The sequence below is a fragment of the Danio aesculapii genome, chromosome 1 (genome assembly GCF_903798145.1).
Source record: "Danio aesculapii chromosome 1, fDanAes4.1, whole genome shotgun sequence".
NCBI classification, from domain to species: Eukaryota; Metazoa; Chordata; class Actinopteri; order Cypriniformes; family Danionidae; genus Danio; species Danio aesculapii.
In genome coordinates this window covers 15,066,599-15,087,239 of record NC_079435.1, presented here as the reverse complement: position 1 = coordinate 15,087,239, position 20,641 = coordinate 15,066,599, and the positions used below count along the sequence as shown (strand labels likewise).

At 35.4% G+C, this 20,641-nt stretch overlaps 3 protein-coding genes across 7 annotated transcripts in view; 2 read left to right on the top strand and 1 right to left on the bottom strand.

Moving 5' to 3' along the window:
* Nucleotides 1-7,421, bottom strand: part of pnpla6 (patatin-like phospholipase domain containing 6) — a 49,859-nt gene extending 42,438 nt beyond the window's left edge. For 3 of the 4 annotated variants that reach the window (XM_056456665.1, XM_056456662.1, XM_056456666.1), the window contains exons 1-2: nt 7,352-7,421; nt 2,410-2,492 (exon numbers count right to left, since the gene is read on the bottom strand). In XM_056456665.1, the coding sequence (XP_056312640.1) occupies nt 2,410-2,454 (45 nt within the window). In that variant the 5' untranslated portion in view covers nt 2,455-2,492; nt 7,352-7,421. The remainder of the gene's footprint in view (nt 1-2,409; nt 2,493-7,351) is intronic. The other variant, XM_056456667.1, reaches the window with a different exon arrangement.
* A 2,235-nt stretch (nt 7,422-9,656) lies between these two features.
* On the top strand, nt 9,657-11,033 carry lipt1 (lipoyltransferase 1). The gene has a single exon (XM_056468611.1). It carries the CDS (start codon nt 9,789-9,791, stop codon nt 10,905-10,907), a length of 1,119 nt encoding a protein of 372 aa, XP_056324586.1. The 5' UTR covers nt 9,657-9,788; the 3' UTR covers nt 10,908-11,033.
* Nucleotides 11,034-12,318: 1,285 nt separating this feature from the next.
* Nucleotides 12,319-20,641, top strand: part of eif5b (eukaryotic translation initiation factor 5B) — a 37,830-nt gene continuing 29,507 nt past the window's right edge. Inside the window, exons 1-4 of one of the 2 annotated variants that reach the window (XM_056456661.1) lie at nt 12,319-12,423; nt 16,243-16,353; nt 17,159-17,234; nt 19,580-20,210. In XM_056456661.1, the coding sequence (XP_056312636.1) occupies nt 12,389-12,423; nt 16,243-16,353; nt 17,159-17,234; nt 19,580-20,210 (853 nt within the window). In that variant the 5' untranslated portion in view covers nt 12,319-12,388. The remainder of the gene's footprint in view (nt 12,424-16,242; nt 16,354-17,158; nt 17,235-19,579; nt 20,211-20,641) is intronic. The other variant, XM_056456660.1, reaches the window with a different exon arrangement.

Below are 20,641 nucleotides of genomic sequence, written 5' to 3'. Positions count from 1 at the left end.
AATTTCAGAATCTGGCTGCAAGATTGCATCCACAGCGGAATCCTATTGGTGTTTCTGATGTTGTTAAACTCCCTGCGTTGTTGCATAGTTGCAGTGACTGAGAAATCGTCTGAAAAGTACAGCCTGTTTCCATCGTAGGTGACTTCTCTGCGTCTTGTTGAGTGAACCACCAGTTCATTATCCTGAAATTGAAGAAAGTGGAAGAGAACAGCCCTGTGTTGGTTAGGTTTAGCTGGAGCTAAAGTCCTGTAAGCCCGCTCCAGAAAGAACGGTGTGTCAGGTGTCATGTCCAGCCACTGAGGAAGCTTGATAAAGTCCATGAGCGGTTTTAAGCCTTCTGCACCCTCGCAAAGATTGAAGAGTTGAAGATTCCTTCGCCTGCTGCGGTTTTCTAAATCTTCCACCTTTGCTTTCAGGAGATTCAGGCATTTGGATGCCGAGGTGGTGAAAGAATCGGCTGTATCCAGTCGGCTTTCCGCCAGCACAATGCGGTCCGCTGCCACAATGTGGTCCTCTTCACCATCGATTCTTTTTTTTTGCTGGCCGTTACCACATGTTTAATTTCTGTCAGGTTGTTCTCTAACATCTTAACAGATGATGATTCTTCCGTTAATCATTTTTCAGTTCTCAATGATTTTAACTCCACTAACAAGTCTGATGCATCCGCCATGACAGCGAGGTCAGGATCAGCCTGAGAGATTTCTGTTTTTCCACACCTGTTCTATGAGTAGGCATGGGCCGGTATAAGATTCTGACAGTATGATAACCTTGGATAAAAAAAAATCACGGTTTCACAGTGTTGTGATTACTGCTCTAAAATATATTCTTTTTAAATGTCTGGGTAAAAACTAAAACTTTTTCCCCTTTGAAAACACTGTTGTCCTAAAAACAAACAAAAAAAGTAAATAAAAAGTCTTACATACCTTAGGAACGGTATTACAAAATATTTTGGCAGTTTTAAAACCTTGATTTTTCTAAACCGCGGTATACCTTGAAAACGGTTATCGGCCTATCTACAAGCTCCAGTAAAAATGGAGCAGGATGTTTGGACTTACGCAGATTGTCAATTTCAATCAGAGTTGGTTAGGTTTACAAGGGTATTAAGACTTTTTTGTGTGCGGGTTGTCAGAGTGAATCAATTAACCAGTCATCATTGCCAGAGCCTCGGTACCTCCCCATCCCTATTGGTGTTTCTAAAGTTACATTTGCATATATGACAGAGATCACAATTCTTTGTTTCATTACTAGTAGTTAACTCGCTAAGTGTTTTAGAGCTCCTATTTTACTCCTTTTCCAAGATGTAAGATAATTATTTTGTGACTCCAAAATGTGTCTGTAAAGTTTCAGCTCAAAATATCCATTAGAATATTTATTATACAATGTAGACTACGCCCAATTTTGGCTCTGAGCAAAGTGTAGCTGCATTCTTGATGTGCATCTGATCACGCAACAGATCTTTTAATCTAAGTTTCTTTGCAAATCCTGTTCTGTGGACATGTTTATCTGCGTTTCTATGGAGACAAGTTAATACCTTCCTGTCAATCAATTCAGTGGGCGGGGAAAACCACACTCCTACGTCACATTATGATTCTATTTTAATGTCAGGAAATTTTACATTTAAAAAAGTGTTTATATCACTCCAATATGACTGTGGACACACTATACTTGATCGCAGTCCTGGCCAAACAGCTTCTAAAAGTCAATTTTGCGTCATAGTTGCGCTATGCATATGCATGCATCACTTCTGGTGCAGTCAAATTCACTCACTTGTTTTCATTCACTCCTTTAAGTGGATTATATTAGTGGAGTAATTTAGTGAATGAGGGTAAGGGTGATTTGGGATACATCCAGTCATCATTTACACAGGAAAGAGTCAAACACAGAATCTGATTGGATTACAAAAAATGACAGATTCTATCAGTCTATGACTAGGGATGCACCGATACGATACTTGAATCGATACGATACTTGAATATTTTTTCTGGATCAGGTATCGGCCAGCTGGTACTGATCCAAATCCGATCTTGAGCATGGGCTATATTCTGTGTAAATTATAAGCCAACAAAAGCCATGAAGGAAGCCTATTATAAGGCACAAGACAGTTGTCATGTAGGCCTACTATATCCCAAATGTTCTGTAGCCATTCTATAGTTTAATGTGAAGTACAGATTAATATTCAAGTAGTTAAATTTATGCTCAGTTCAGCGTTTCCCTCCGCTGGCCCTGTCAGTCATTCTCCATTCATTCACAACTATGACATGCAGGAAAACGCATGGAAATTTTTACGGCAGTCTAATTTGAAATCAAAATTAAAGAATCTAAACAAATGAGAACAAAATTAAGCACTTGCACTGAAACCTGTGGAAAGCCGGTCTTTTTTTTTTGCATGTGTGTGAATGTAAAGCTCACCTCTGGAGGTTCTGCGGACTCTGGGTCCGATGCGCTCTGTCCCATTCTACCTCAACACACAGCTGGGCCATCAACAACAGCCACTGCAACACACGCCAACACAACAGGCTTCATGCAACATGCAGAAATCAGCATCACACACATTCGGTCAGAACCACTGCAGTGCAGGGTGGGAAATAAAGCTCTTTACAAACATAATCCGGTCAAAATCCATGCCAAATGATAAGGATTTTGGCAACACTTCTCAATAACTGTACTACTACAACTCAGTGAATGATCATGTACTAATGCCTAAATGAATCATTATTTAATATGAATTAATGATGAGTTTAGAATTTTGTATTGATCAAGAACTAACCTGAACTATGATGGAAGTCATATGAATTTATGTGTGAAGAAAACATCCCAAAGGGTTAAATGATAAAACATCAACTAACAAACGTACTAACAAGATGGTCATTATTAACATAATTTAATGTCATTTTAGGGTTAGTTCATGATTATTACATGCCTTCATGATTCATATTAAATTAATATTTAAGTATTAGTATATGATTATTTATGCACTGTTACTGTTTTATGACGCATTTATAATAAAGTATACTGGCACTATTATTAAATACAAATCTGGCTGATGATGATTGGTCAATACAGCATTTCAGCCATGCTTAAAAAAACACAAACAGCAACCGCTAGGGAATATGATGTATAATTTTTCCTTATATAAAATCCTTTAAATTAAATATTTAATTTAGAACTAAAACTAAATCTATTTTTCTTATGAATTGACACAAGGATTAAAAAAATATATAAAAATCAGATTCATGAGCCGCACCTGGAAGTGAAAGTAAAACCTGTGCGCACATCATTTAAATGATCATATGGCATTTTAGAGTTATGATTACGACAAGCATTTGATGTGTTTTTTCTTTCATAGAGAACACACAGTGTCGTGCTTGAAAAATGTTTACTGTGTCAGTATAACCACCCTAGCCTATATAATGTTGAATATAATGCTAGAAGGAATCTGATAATGGCAAAATTCTAATTTTACCAGTGCAAAAAGTTCTAATAATGTTGTCAATAACAGATGACAAGCACATGTCTTAAACATTATAAATCAACTTTATAATTATGAATCGTTGTATTCTGTTGTCATAATTTTACTGTGGATTAACAAACAGGACATATTGAAAGTCTGCTCAAGTCCACCGTAATGTCTATACAAAATTGAGCATTTTAAGCAACAGTATACCTACACATAGGCCTAATATTATTGTTGTTGTTTTACCATATGTTTGAGAATTAACAATAATAATAAGCTAATCATATTAACCTTTATTTTACATTTAAAGAATCGTGAGAAAATCGCGATCTTGATTTTAAGCAAAAAAATAATAATAATTCACATTTTTGCCAGAATCGTGCAGCCCTATCGTTGAATGTACTTGAGTGGCCCAGCCAAAGCCTAGACCTAAATCCTATTGAACATCTTAGGTAAGATCTGAAAATGGCTGTACACCGTCACTTTCCATCCCACTCGATAGAGCTTGAGAGGTACAGCAAAGAGGAATGGGCAAAAGTTCCCAAAGACAGGTGTGGCAAGCTTGTGGCATCATATTGAAAAAGACTTGAGGCTGTAATTGCTGCCAAAGGTGCATCAACAAAGTATTGAGCGAAGGCTGTGAATACCTATGTAAATGTGATTTACAGGTTTTTTATTTTTAATAAATTTGCAACAATTTCAAAAAATCTTTTTTTCACATTTTTAAAATATATGAGCATCTTGGTGTTCCCATCAACCAGTTTTTTATGCGCATCTCCAAATGGAAACGTAGCTATTGTAAACAATATGTGATCATGTGCTTAAAATGTATTGTGACTTGATTTTGTAACCCTTATGACAACCTCTTTGTTTTTTTTTGTCCTCTTCTGTTTTTTTCAAAAAAAAAATTTTAAGTAAAAAAATATATGGCTTGGCAACTAACACATTAAATAAGTTTTAAATTAAATAAAATTTACTTTTTAAAAAACGATGAATACTTTAAAAGTTATGCAAAACAAAAAATACTAAAATACCTAAAATACTTTTTAATTGTTCACTATAACATTCCGTACCACGCAAACAAGCATAACCAGTTAACAAAAGGATTGCAGTCAGAAATGATTCACTCCAACATGTAAATATTGTTTTCATAATACAAATGTTAACATAAATAGTGCTCATCAGGGAAAAACCCTCCAGTCAAAGCCTCTCCCCAATCCTATGACATCATCATCCCTAACACACACACCTAAAAGTGCACACATTCATATTTCTCTCACATCCAGGGCTGCACGCGCAGACTGCACCTACACTGAACTACACACACAGCATTTTGCTGACCTATGCAGCATTCAGCAGAAGCCCTTTACATTCATACACACATTTATGAGAGCCAAAGCTACAACAAATACATTCATATCCTCTAACATCTCTCTAAAAAAAGTGAGCATAAATCCATCCAAAGCCATTCAGTGATGACATCACCACTGTGTCTGGAGGCAAACAACTGAAATCATTGGGGGTGGATGGAGGATTAGATTACTGAGATCACAGCGGACGTAAAGGGATTCTACAGCAAATGAATCTGAGTGTGTATGAAACACACTGGTAATGGTTGTGGTGGATCAGAGATTTGTTGTTTATACAGATGAAATAGGCCTAGGGAGTGATTATAATTGATGATAGGCAGGGAGGGATAGCATTTGAAAAACTCTTTACATTCAATAACAGGCTATAGAATGACAAGAGAGGCAATAATGATGGGGGAAAGAGAAAGAAAAGCTGAAACGTCAGTATTCGTTACTCCCTAATGGGCACCTTCTAATAGCCATTGTCCTCAGATAACAATGCCCCTAGTATGAGCCCTTAAGCATGAGAGAAAAAGAAAAGACGCACGTTTACAGACACGGTTTTGTTTCAAATCCTCACAAGTGACAAATACAATTGCAATTATTCCACAAGAACCAGTTATGCTTCAATGCAAAGCACGACAAGTTCAGCAGTAAACAAAAGAAATTTGAAAAGTTGCAACAAAGGCGACTCATGCGCATGACTTTGATGGAAACTACTGCTGGCACTTTCCATGAATAGAGTATAAATTACTGATTGAAACTCTAAAAATATCATATTTAATGTATTTATTTTGTTTTACATGTGGTCAGTATAAGAAAGTGGGTATTAATTGCTAGTCAGCTTCAATAGGATTTTGAAAGTTTGGCTAAAATGTTGTTGTTGTTTTGTCAATTGTGAAGGTTAATTTCACCTTCAAAATTAATGACAGAGTTGAAATATTTAGATGAACTTAATGAGAACTGGTCAAAGAGCATACTGAGTTTAGGCATGGGCCGGTATCATACAATGTGTCATTGTATCAAACCGGGTATCATCCAATGCCAAATTCAGTTTAATTATCTACATTTAATTATCAAAACTTTTTTTTATTTGGCTTTGACTATATTTAAAACTTTTTTTTTTGCATCGCAATTTCAATAAATAATAATTTTGATGAATCTCCATCTAATTTTATAACATAGGACCTGGGAAACTAATACACACTTTTCAAAGCAGTGTTGTAAATACTTTTAAAAAAAGCTTAAAATTACTCAAATGTGTGGTTTAATCAAAATATCTATACCTATCTATATCTATATATAAATATCTAACTCATACACAAGCTGACTCAATGGAGGAAGAGGCAGAATATTATATTATTCATTTGCATAGTGTTTATCCTGGATGATACAACCTGTATAGAGAAGTTAAAAACAAACAGCTAAAGCTCACATGCAAGTTTGTGCTAGAGTACATTGGACAATGTAATATTACATTGTCCAAAAATGTAATATATCGTAGGTAATAATGTAACAAAATTTTACGTTTCTTTCACAGACTAATCATTTCACTTTAAATGTTAGTTTAAATGTAGCTTCATCAGAAGCTACTAGTATTCATTTTGTTTTCCCTGTATAAATTCTTTCAACGCTAAATGTGGTGGTAGCAGTTTTTATGTTTGTATTTTATGAATTGCTAAAGACTAGGGATTCAGCTAAAATATTATTTAATTATTAAATATTACATTATTATTATATAATTATATTATATATTATTTATCGTATGTCCTCAGGGTGAGTAAATAAACTGCACGTTTACATTTTTGGGGGTTGAACTATGTTTTTTAAAGGTTTTACACAAGCATTTGATGTGTCCGAAATGAGCTACTTTTCAAACTACATTTATTTCACTCAAAGTTTGACCAACTTATCAAACAGTAAACAGACTTAATAGAATTAGCACGGTTGCTCAGTAAAGTGTACTCTATTCATTAAAAGTGACTGCTGCAGACTTGAAGCTGTCTGGTGCTGAATACAGATCTGTATCCTCCACTGCCCAGAGACTGTCACATGCTGTAGGCCACATGCACGTTATACCTGAGAAACCAGAGTCTACGAGACATCATTCATCCTCATGTTATGTGACAAACAGCATGTCATCAGTTGTCGGACTAACAGTTAGCGAAAAGGCATCACATGGACGGTCTCATCAGCTGACCATGGGTTAAACATGTCAGCAAATCAACCCAGGACGCCAGTAAACTGAGGCTAAACCAATGAGCTTGTTATAAGGCAATAACAATGTCTGTCTGCTATTGAAAAATGGGATTCAGGTCTTGATGTTTTCTCTCTGCATTCTGGGTTGTAAAGTGATCCGCTCGGCGGGCTGCTGTTGGCGGTGATGCTGTGCGGTGACCTCGGCTGGACAACACAGCGCACCATCTGCGACCTCAACCGGGAAACTCTCGATGGACACACGTAATAAAGTAACACGGCATACAAAACGTGTCGTCGCATAATCCGGATGCTCAGTACACTGTAGATAATGTTTGGTTTATGTCCATACCTGAAAGCGACGGTCCGTCCTGGTCTGTCAAACAACGGTCATACCGGAAACATCCGTTCACGGCTCTCCGTAGACTCCGCCTAGTTAGTGCAACAGCCAATCAGGAACGACGAGCTGACCAATCATGTTTCGGGAAATTGACTTTCACTGATTCCCTCCCCCAGTGTTATTTACAAAATGTTCTGTCCTTTAGCTCTCAGTCTGAATCGGTCTCTGCTAAAAGCAACACTTTTGTCATAAATGTTATAAATTCTTTGTAAATTTCACATCCAGAAATGTAAATTTACTAATATCAAACCATATTTTCCTGTCTTTTTTTGCAAGAATTTAAGCATTATTTAAATATAATTTATTATCTTAAAAATAACAAAGCACACAGAACTATTTCATTTTGTAATGATTTTAATTTATATACTGTAGTTTATTGTTAAATGTCTAACCCCTTAAGTTTATTTCATGTTCTGTATTATTTATTTAGTCTTTCTTTCTGTCTCTTGTCTCTTTTTTCATTGACAATGTAATTCATATTAAGTATTGTTTACAAATATTGATACAAACATGTCAACTGTTTTTTTTTTTTTTGCTAATAAATTAATTAATTAAAAAAAGCTCTCAGTCTGATATAATATTGGTAAATTTAATCTTAGGGTATTTCATTTTGTAATAATTACATAATTACATGGAAAATAAACTTATAATTTACTTATATATTTCAGCTATATATATATATATATATATATATATATATATATATATATATATATATATATATATATATATATATATATATATATATATATATATATATTAGCCCCCCTTTTAAATATTTTTTCTTTTTTAAATATTTCCCAAATGATGTTTAACAGAGCAAGGAAATTTTCACAGTATGTCTGATAATATTTTTTTCTTCTGGAGAAAGTATTATTTGTTTTATTTTGGCTAGAATAAAAGCAATTTTAAATTTTTTAAAAACCATTTCAAGGTCAAAATTATTAGCCCTTACTTGCCTAATTACCCTAACTTGCCTAGTTAACCTAATTAACCTAGTTAAGCCTTTAAATGTCACTTTAAGCTGTAAAGAAGTGTCTTTCAAAAATATCTAGTCAAATATTATTTACTGTCATCATGACAAAGATAAAATAAATCAGTTATTAGAAATGAGTTATTAAAACTATTATGTTTAATCTTCTCTCCATTAAACAGAAATTGGGGGGGGGGGGAAATAAACATATATATATATAAAATCAACATATTTATATATATATTGTGTGTGTGCGTGTGTGCGCGTGTGTGTGCGTGTGCGTGCGTGTGTGTGTGTGTTCAATATATTTCAATATTGAACAATATTTCAAATAGGCTCCATATTCAATAAGCTCAATATTTCTAAATGGTGTGAAGTACTGTGTCTCAGCTCAAAGTAGCTATTCAAAAGGATTCAAAAGCTATATCTATGTCAATTGGGATATTTTGCAGGAACAAAGAGTTAAAAAGGGAATGGCTTAGTGAAGATCACTACTGAGTAATCAAAGACAACACTGGTGAACCGATGAGCTGATTCATTTGTCAAAATGCTTTCATGATTGACTAAATTTCGTAATTTCCTAATCTCATTCTGGATTTTAATCATTGACAGTTTAGAAAGAAGTAACGTGGATTTTGTACTGATCACATTACAGACGTCAAACTACATTATGCATTAGGAATTACGTAGTGCCACCTAGTGGTGATCTATGGTGGTGATCTTTAAAGTTCCAATGAACCGGAAGCATGTGTTTTTTTCTACCGCGAGTGAATGAATGTAGTAAAGTAGGCATTTCATTCAGAAAGATCTGGAAAACCATTTCTTCTCCTCTTCACCAAAACTGACAGTTGGATGGGGCGTAGTTAAGTATGTTAGCCACGCCCAATACATTTAACTCACGTAATCTGATAATTTAACTGAAAAGATTTCAGTTAAAGTGTAGAAGTGCAAACTTTTTTTCGTCTTAATGACATGCACAGGTGAATTGTTCACCACAAAACTAGCAACGTGAGCTAACAAAATCATATGGTTAGTTTTTATTTAAATAAATATCATATTCAGAATAGCCTGCCAAAATAAGAGGACATGACGAGCACATTTCACGATTCAATGAGGGATTACCTGGTGAAACGTTTTCAGGTACTTAGTACGCTGTAAATCTTGTATTTGCATTTATTACACATACGTAGGACTAATATATTCACGTTTTTAATCATCTGTGTATATCTCGTGTAGGACTTTTATTATGACTTTACAAAATCCTGTTGACCCGGCTGTCAAAGCACGTCGTAGCTGCAGACAGTCACATAAATTGCTCATATCGATATGTAAAGCCCGAACATTTTATTAGTTATTATTTACACACTTTATAAGTTAATCACATGTGTTCTAGAGCGTTACAGGCTTTTAATAGCGATGATTTTGAGACTGTCAAACAGGGCATGTGTCCTCTCACGATCAGTTCGCTTCAAAAGCACTTTGACATCTTTCTTCGACGATCTGGGATCATCGGGAATCATCCTAAAATCTGCATCATCTGGCATATTCGAGAACCTGGCCTTAGAAGACTGGATACACGACCACGTTGATCTGCAGAACAGAAGCTTGCTGTTATTATGGAGAAACTCTCCTGTTGTGGTCATCGGAAGACACCAAAACCCCTGGCAGGAGTGCAACCTTCCCGAGACGCGACGTTTGGGGATCCCGCTGGCGAGGCGGCGCAGTGGAGGCGGGACTGTTTACCATGACTTTGGAAACATTAACATGACCTTCTTCACCTCCAAGAAGAAATACGACCGTCACAGGAATCTCAAAGTCGTCACGAGTGCATTAAAAGCTCTAAGACCTAATCTAGACGTCGCCGCGACGGATAGATTTGATATTTTATTAAACGGCCATTACAAGATTTCAGGCACTGCTGCAAAGTTAGGCAGGAGCTCTGCTTATCATCACTGTACATTACTGTGCTCTGTTGACCGTTCAGTGTTGTCTTCAGTGCTTAAGAGTAACACTGCCGAGGTAATCAAGAGCAATGCTACTCCAAGCGTCCCTTCTCCTGTCAAGAACCTTCTGGATGTGGATCCCACTCTTGATTCCAGCACCATCATGGAGGCTATAGCTTCCCAGTATAATAATGAATTTGGCTTTGATAGTTCGATCATCACAGTTGACCCCACTCATGAAGCTCTCATGCCTGGCATTCATAAGATGGCACATGATCTTCAGACATGGGAGTGGATTTATGGCAAAACCCCAAAGTTCAGTGTTTGCACATCTTTAGTCGACGATGATGTGGATATTAAGCTTGATATGGATGTCAAGAATGGGACTGTAGAGCGATGTGCTTTGGAAACCCCTGCAGACTGGCTTTCTCCAGAGATAGTGAATGAGCTTATATCAACTCTGAAAGGCAGCAGATACTGTCCAAATGAAACCGCTGTGCTGGTGGCTGCGTTCATGAGGACTCAGTCAATGGCAGATGATGTTGCTGAGAAGATTCATAGATTGTGTGAAAAAATGGTTTCTATCATGTGAATAAAAGTGAAGATATGGTCATTTTGTGACACTTGTTTCATTAGCAGTGGCTATTAACTCTCCTGCAACTCTCCTTTTCTATAGACCATTTTGAGGGATGCAAATAAAAACAATGGTCCCAACGCATTTCTTGTTATACATTTTTAATTTCTATAGCTTCCGAAAATCCAAAAAGAGCCACGTATTGATAAATAATGTTATGATAGCTGTTTTTTAACATTAAGTTATGATTGAATTGCCTCTTGTTACAGTTATGAAATAGTTTGATAACAAGCAGGAAATGTTCATGGGCCAATGACATGATCACATTGAAAGGCAGCAGACAACTTTTTCTATAGACAAATACAATTTTTTCATATGAAAAAAGCATTTGCTACTACTTTAATGTTTAATTTATTTTAAATACATCTTAAGTATCACACAGAAACTACTAATAGTATAATTCACATATGATAATAATTTCAAAGGTCTTTTCGTTTTATATTATGAACATTAAATATTAAAATGGAATTAAGAGTTTACCTGATGCAGTTTATTAATTACAAATGTGTTAATGTATTTTGATTGTTTTATTGTTTTAATTATATAATTAAAACTGGGCGGTGGGTGATGCAGTGGCGCAGTAGGTAGTGCTGTCGCCTCACAGGTTTGAGCCTCGGCTGGGTCGGTTGGCGTTTCTGTGTGGAGTTTGCATGTTCTCCCTGCGTTCGCGTGGGTTTCCTCCGGGTGCTCTGGTTTCCCCCACAGTCCAAAAACATGCGGGACAGGTGAATTGGGTAGGCTAAATTGTCCATAGTGTATGTATGTAAATGAGTGTGTATGGGTGTGTCCCAGAGATGGGTTGCAGCTGGAAGGGCATCCGCTGTGTAAAACATGTGCTGGATAAGTCGGCAGTTCATTCCACTGTGGCAACCCTTGATTAATAAAGGGAGCCGAAATAAAAATGAATGAATAAATAAAACTTATTATTAATTGCATGTACATTTTTGTAATAATATCTGTATTCAATTTTTGTATTAATATTTAATGAAATATTATATAGAGATTTATATGATATAAAGGTGGAATCAAAATGATTAATATTACCTCTCCTAAACTTTTAGCAAAAAGTTATACGCAGCGGTCCTGTCTAGTTCTTCCGGGCAGTGCTACCCAGACTAGTATATCATTCGGATGGCTTATGACTTTAATAACTATAAATAGACTTAGTTTTGTAATTCATGTGGGTTTTGATATGTGAAAGACAGCAAACGAGTAAACATATCATTGAGCCAATGATGCTAAACTCGCATTAAACGCTCTTTCTTTCCTTATCTGTGAAATTTAACAGACAATCCGCATGCGCTAAAGATCTGGGCTAAGGCCGCGGTACCCGATTACTCAATGTCAAGTGCGCATGCGCAATGTGAGCACGACCAACTTGAAGCGCTAACACCGACTACACTGCACCGCAACGAGGAGGTTACAGCCATACTCACAAAATGGGAAAGAAACAGAAAAATAAGGGAGATGACGGGTAAGTTGTGCCACGGTTGACCGCGTAACACGGAGTCGGTTAACAGCAGAACGAGCGTGGCGTTTGTAGTCTTGACAGTGTGGGAGACACACACTGTTAGCCACCTGGCTAGCTTCTCATAGACATGAGTTCATGTGCCGCTATAACTAGGCCTGTCATGATTATTTCAATACTGACCGCTTCGTGAGAGAAATGTAACCATGAAACCAGTAACATTTATACATACATATCTACACACCAGCCATTTATTTTGAACAATGCGTATTTGTGCCGTTTGTGTGTTTAAATGATACACGAGCAGGTCTTAAATGGAGGTCCACCAGCTGTGAGTGCTAGATTAGTGGCACTTCACATCTGCTGTCATATCAAACACTGTCCGAGCACAGAAGACAGCAGTTTTTTAAGGGCAGTGGCCTCTGTGTGTGTGTGTCTGATGTCTCTTCTGGCAGTGCAACATCATCCGTTTCCATTGTGCGTAAGCGCTTTGTCTTCAGTCAAACGCTCTTCTATGGGATGCCATCAGCTTTTGTTAATGCGGGAACTGACAGTAAGAAATCTCAAGTTGTGGAAATGCTCAAATGCTGGTCATATCTGTCTGACAGTCTTTCACCAGCTGGATGAGTTGACCCACTCAGATCTATGGATGTGTTTGTGTAAATGGTAAAATATAGTACTTCTGGTAAACTTTACACTGTAGGCATGTACAACATTTTTATAATTCACAATCAAAAAAAAAAAAAAAAATTTGTTAAACATTTTAAGCTCACATGATTTTTCATTGACAGGGTTGATGCAACATGAATGAATTTGGTGTGTAAGATTAAGTGTTTTGTAAATATATTATTACATGTACTGTGAGTGTGACCCCACGTCTGTAATGAGGAAAACTGTTAACATTTCATTGATTTGAATAAGGTCATGGCAAACATGGAACTGTAAATGAGCATTCCAGCGTTATGGATGTGACATTTGCAGTGAAATCTCAAAACATAAATTCTCAGAGAAAGTAAATGTTCACATTATATTGAAACATCTGTTTATATTTTCCAAAACAACTAAACACAGAGTTATGGAAGCAGAAAAAACTGTAAACATTTTTAATATTTTAAATGAGGAAAATAAACATGCGTTATGGAGGTGACGAAAAAAGTTAGCAAGTTTACAGTATACAATATAATTTGTAGAAATCCTCTTAATTAAACTGCACAACCCAAAAGCAATAATTCTAATCAAAAGGATAAGAGTCGGCTCTCTATAGAACAAAAAACGATTTATGAGGGAAAAATCTCCTTTATGGACGTGACCGGTGTGAAATCGCCACTTGTGTGATTTTGGTAAATCAAATATAATTGTTTGAAAACAATAACGGAGACATTTTTGAGTATTTTTAAAGCACTATAAGATACTTGCTTGCACAAAAAACACAGAAACGGTTTCACTATTTTTAAATTTTTTTCATGGCAAGGTTGACACATGGAATTGCTCATAAAATATATGTCCATGCCTTAGACATGATCAGTTCCAGCGTTATGAATGTGACATTTGTAGTAAAATCTCAAAAAATAAATTCAAACAGAAAGTATATACTAATTTTATATTGAAACATCTGTTTATATTTTCCAATACAAGTAACCAGAGTTATGGGATCAGAAAAATCTGTAAACATTTTTGATATTTTATATAAGGTATTATTGTTATGGATGTGACCATTGCGAGTTTATTGTATACAACATACTTTGTAGAAATTCTGTAAATTAAACTGCACAACCCAAAAGAAATAATGCTCATCAAAAGGATAAGAGTTGGCTCTCTATAGAACGTTTATTTTTTTTTAATATTGCATTTATTTTTACATTTGAGGAAAAAGCTTGGTTATGGATGTGACAGAAATTGCTACTTGTGCAACTTTGGTGCATCAACTTTAATTGTTCAGAAACATTGACAGACATTCTTGAGTATTTTTACAGTACTGTAAAATACAAGCCTATACAAAAAACCTAGAAAGGGTTTTGATGAAAACACTTTTTTTTTTGTGGCAAGGTTGACATTTGCATGGAATTGCTCACATGCTACCACATGTAGTGCTATACTTTTCTGAGTAATGCATTAAAGAGATTTTTAAAAGCATGAGATGTATGTACATGCCTGGGTAACACAGAATATATTAATATGCATTTTATAACATCAAAACATTTGACAGATAATTTGAAGTGTAATGTGAGTAAAATAAATGTAATACACTTTTGCAAGATAATCACTGCTTTAAAATTATTAGTCTAATTATTATTATTATTATTATTAATATTATTATTATTATTAGTAGTAGTAGTAGTAGTACTACTAAAATTATTATAATCTTTGTTGGAAATACTCCATAGTAATTTGTGCAAATTATTTGTTTAAGGTGTTTTTGAAGTTTTTTTTAGAGTGAATTCAGTTCTTTTATTGCCAGTCTATTACTTTAAACTCATTAGTTGAAATCACATTTTTGCAATGGTTAATTGTGGGGTTTTTTTTTCTTTATAAAACTTTTATTCACTTCCATTATGCAAGCTTTGTTTGCCTTTAGATTTAATTTGTTTTAAATTTGTTGTAGATTTTTTTCACTTTATTACTGACCAATATAGGACAGTAGGTTCACCTGCTTTACCCTGTGTTTTCCTTTTTCCCTTTGAACGCAGTCTATTATAGTCTCTCTAATGGCTTAATTTAGCCACCTCTGATGCTGAGCAGACTCCAGCTCTTCTGACTTTGCGGGAGGTGGTTAAGTTGATTAGTGCCCTAGTGAGTGTGCCCTAACAAGTTACAAAATAATTTCCTCTTCCACTAATCTCAAAAGATGTCAGGGGATCCAGCCATGAATTTTCACCTTTTAGTAGCATCAAAGCAAGATTGAGGGTTACTTAAAGACTTTTTGCTGATGCATCTCATTAAAGAACTTTGCATCTTCTAAAACACATTTGAGTATTTTTATTAAACATATTATACATCCATTCATTCCGATCATTTGTCCATCTGTCTATTAGTCGGTCTTCCATCTCCTGCATTGTGTTTGCTGAGTGCAGCAGGTTTATGTGTGTGAGTCGAGGGCTCTGTCTGTCATGTGATGACCGGCTCTGTAAACGGTGATTTTCCTTTTCTGATGCAACAAGCATGCAAGTAGGGCTGTAGGCTCCACTATATAAGCAGCACAGTTTTACTTCCTCATCATTGCAGTGTTTGACTTTCCAGGTAAGCTATGCAAGTTGATTAATATACTCTTTATGGGATTTTTAAATGCAGAGTTAGATTATAGAAACATTTCGGTTCATTATGAAACTCCTTGTGGTTGCTCTCTGTGTAGTGAATGAGAAACACTTGTTGTGGTCTTGTGGTTTTTGTTTCCAAATCTTCAGTGGCATAGGTGAGTTTTCCTGGTCTGTTGCTGGTTAATCATTTCTGGTGGTCTGTATTAATAGTTTAATTGATTTATAGGATTGTATGTCTTAAATTGTGCCTTGTAGACCCTGTGAAATTACTTCACATATGTCTTTCCAAAATTGAATCAAACTTAATGATTGAGTGGAGTTAAAGTCTGTTGTTTTTGAAGAGGTATAATATAAAAAAAATTGTTTTAATATCTGCTAAAAGTTGTTTTAGGCACCATATAGTATTAAAAACATATAGTATTATGTTCTTTAAACTTGAAGACATGGTGGGCTGGAAGTTTTTGTTAAGGTTTTTTCAGGTTGTTCATGTGATGTGAAAACGTTATGCCTTTGTTCATGTTTGCATGCAGTGTGAAATTATACATATTTTGCTTTTTTTCTGCGTTCATAGTGCCAAAGACGAACTCGACGCACTTGCAGCAGAGATTGAAGGAGCAGGAGCAGGCAAGGAGCAGAACAAATCCAAGAGCAAGAAAAAGAAAGGAAAGAAAGACGATTTTGAGTAAGTTGAGTAAGATGTTTATTTTCATATCCCCCCCCCCCAAAAAAAATGCCTTCTTTGTTATATAGTATGAAGTGAATTTTATTTTACAGAATTTTATTTGTTTATTTTACTTTTTTTTTTTTTTTTTTTTACATGTGATATGCATGTTTAAGATATGTATGTAGTAAGAATTGTAAACCGTACATAGTTCAATCCAGAAACCTAACACTATATTAGGTACAGTACATGGTCTTATTCAAATTTAAATTGTCTAAATTGTTGTTGTTTAGATGCATAAATTAGACTGTAACATGGTCTCTTTAAAAGAATGTGTAAGATTTTCTGTTCAAAATGTTGTTGTCAGTAAGATTTTTAAAAAATAGTTTTGAAAGAAATCTCCAGCACTCACCAAGGCTACTTTTCTATTTTATGTAATATATAATGCGGTATATTTTAGTGATCATCACTTCAGTTTAAATGTCATTAATCATTATCTCAGTTGAAATGGCTTGTTTTGCTTATTTTCTGGATTATTTTCTGGATTATTTCTGGAATGTTTGGTATACAGAGTTCAGAAGAAAAACATTTATTTGTAAGCAATTTTTGTAGCACTGTATTTAATTAATATATCCTTTATTTTTGGATATATTATCCTGAAATAATTTAATTTAATTTTTAAAATAATGACTAAATAATTCAATTAATAATTTTATCTTAATTTAATATATCTTTGCTAAAAAAAAGCATTAATAAAAAAACATTTTATTGACTGTAAATGTTTAAACAGTAGTGTACAATTACTGATGAGCTCTTTTTCTTGTAGTGAGGATGACATCCAGAAAGAACTGGAGGCGCTAACATTAGAAAACCAAGGAGGAAAGGTTAAAGAAGCAGAAAAGGTATTGTAATTTTTTTGTGTGAAAGATTATCAAGTTTATCGCTTTGCAAAAACAAGTCTTGAACATCCAGAAGCATTGTGTGTGATGAGGCTTGTTAGAGCGCAGTTTGACTGTACATGTAATTCAAGATAAATAATGTTTGTGTGACAACTAATATCACACTGATATTTTATACAACAATTCATCAAGCAATAAGTTTATATTAATTCAGTTAAATATTAAACTCATTTTCCTCATTTTGTCACCAAAAATAGTTTGGAACTGGATCAGAGCAATTGTGCATATCAGAGCAGCACTGTAGTGTTTAGTTCCTGATTTAATCTGAGGTAATAGTTATTGGAACTAAGCACCAGACCGCAGGAACAAAATTTCCACTCTGGCAATTTTCTTGCATTGTATTCACACCTTCTTTAGGAACTCTAAAATGACGCAAGTTGACCAATGACATCATCAAATGTGGCTTTCAGCAAAACCAACAACTCATGAAGCTGTGTTTTTGTTGTGTCCTGGGTTTCATGGTAACACTGATGTGCAGTAAATGTAAAGTTATGTGATTTTAAATATTACATATTATCAAAGCTGAACACAATGCCACAGGATAATCCGGCTAACATAAGCTTTCTGTGTGAGCATGAAACTTCCCCCCCCCCACCCCCCCCCCCCCCCCTTAAACTAACATTGCTTCTAGCTCGACTGGTGCGAACACAGCTAGAAGCTGGTACCTATGCCAATAGTTTTTTGAGTTATTAAGTTTACGTGGTCTAAAAGCCTCCGAAGACAGTGACTTGATTTAATTTCTAAGTGAATGTACCATTTTGAATGATCTAGGTAGATCCATCTCACTGTTAATGTGCAATTTGAGTTATCCCATGAGAAATGAGAGATGGAATTTGCTAAAAAAAAAAAGAATTATGCTCACATTAAGTGGTTTTGGTCTTAGGCCAAAATGATTAATGAGAGATGAAAAAACATTTGCAGAATAAACTCTGAAGTAGCGAACAATAAACCAACATGATCTATCAGCTTACTTTAAGTAAATGTACTACAGTCAGTTCTTCTAACAACTTAATAGAAACACACTAGGCCTGCACGATTAATCGTTTCTAAACCGAAATCGCTATTTTTAACAGTTCAATTTTTAAAACCGCAAAAACTACGATTATTTAAATGCACTATCAAACAGGATAACTAAAGCATATAGTTTTTGACAGTTCTATTCACGTTACCCTGAACCATGAGAAAAATGTAACACAATCTAAATGTGAAGTTTTCTTGTTAACCTTTTGGCCTTATAGTTATTCATGTTCTTTGCACTTTAAATGGAAAAAATGTTTGAAAAAGTGATAGTTCAAACAACGTCGTTGTTTCAATTATCACTGAAGCATTTCAGTCACGTCGATCTGCTGGTTTGTCTATAAGCTGACATACGAGCGATCGCGGCTTTAAAACGCTTCATTGTCCCTGTATTTGTGGTTACACGAAGTAAAGAGCGGTGAGTTCGATGAACCGATGACCTTCATGGCCAATCATAGTCATTTCTGTTGAGCATGTGAACACAACGCCAAATCAGTGCTGTTTAAGAATGTCCTCCACAGTGCTTAAATGTTTGCGGGAAATGGACGTTTTTAAAATTTCAGTACAGATTGGTATCGAATTTCAGTACAGTGACAACCCTAGTGTCAACCTTAATGCATGTTATCATCAATGTTTTACTGATGCAAAATTGTTTAGTGTGCTAAGTGTTTATTTTATTTAGGATATTGTAGTTGTTTTCTTAATTTGTAATGACAACTGACTACTATATGTAAAAAAAAAAAAAAAATTGCAACAATGTTCAAGGTTTTAAAAAACAGTAGCATACTTTGTGATTATGCTTGGTCTTTTTTTGGTGCCGTTAAAATCACCACATCAAATCTGTAGCTTTTATGAAATAGTCGCATTTTCAATTCGCATTTCGCAATGCAATTTTGATCAGGTTTAATTGCAATTCACTTTCACTTTTTTTCTCCAAATCGCACAGCCTTAAACAACGACTAATTTACTTTTTCCTATTTTTTTTCTTTTTTTTTTTTTTTTTGGTAAACATTGAAAAGATTTAAGATGGAAACCCGAATCAAAACACGGACTGCCCTGGATTTAGGATTATATTTGTTCTACCAAGATAGCAGCACAAAAATACAAAATATTTTTATTAATATAATATTATTTAGTTATCAAAAAAATCGAATAATTTGTCATTATCACACTCCCCTAGCTTTAGTGCACACACTATTTTTTTTCACCTCACTGTTGTAATGTTACAAATTTTGAGTCACAATATCAATTTCTCCACGTGTTGCTCATAGAAATCAGATTCAGTAGAAGACGCCGAACCTCAGCCCGCTCTGACAAAAGCAGACAAGAAGAAAGCCAAGAAGGGTAAGAAGGCGAATCTAGAGGATGAGGAAGGTGACGAAGATCAGGGTCAGAACGACATGGAGAACGAGCAGAGGACGAAAGACACCAAAAAGGTGGAGGCTCCCTCTCCTGCTGCTCCTGCTTCAGACTCAGAGGACGAGGGCTCGCTTTCACGCAGGAAACCCAAGGCTAAAAAGAAAGGAGGCCAGAAGGCCGCGTCTGACACGGAAGACAGTGAAGATAACAGTGCGAAGAAGGGCGGAGCAGGAGACGATGATGAATCCGATGATGATTCTCAGGCCGCACGCAAAAAGAAGAAGGGGAAAGCCAAAGCCAAGCCTGACAGCGAGGAAGACGAAGGAGAAGACTCCACCTTCAAGATGAAGACTGCTGCACAGAAGAAAGCGGAGAAAAAAGAGAGGGATAAGAAGAAGAAAGAGGAGGAGAGAGCCAAGCTGAAGGCTAAGAAAGAGAAGGAGGAAGAGGCTTTGAAAACTGCTGCTACACCTTCAACAGAGAGCAAAAAGCTGGAGGAATCTGCTTCACTGGACCTGGATGGAGCCGATGTTCAGGGAGAAGGTGAGATGTGTTTCTATGACACAATGTTCTCTCTTTGGTGTTTATGTGCATCATATTTAAAAGTAATGCTTTTTATGTAGCAGTAATGCTTTTTATGTAGCAGTAATGCACATAAAGGAACAGTAATTTAATTTAGGATGCTACAGAAGGCACTTTGAGGTTTCAATTGTTTATAAACCTCAACAAAAGAGAAGCTTTATTAAAAATCCTGCCAAAATAAAAGTTTTATGGTTTCAATTAGGGCTGGACGATACTCCAGTGTGAAGTTGATGTTGATTTGTTTAAATGAAAATCAGTTTTCACCCTAACACATGATATTCCCCTCTGAGTTCCCGTAGTTCCTTTTGCATTTGCCATAGATACACACAAACAACATGGCAGATGATACTCTGAAAAATGTTATGCTCTGAAATTAAATACAACACAGACGC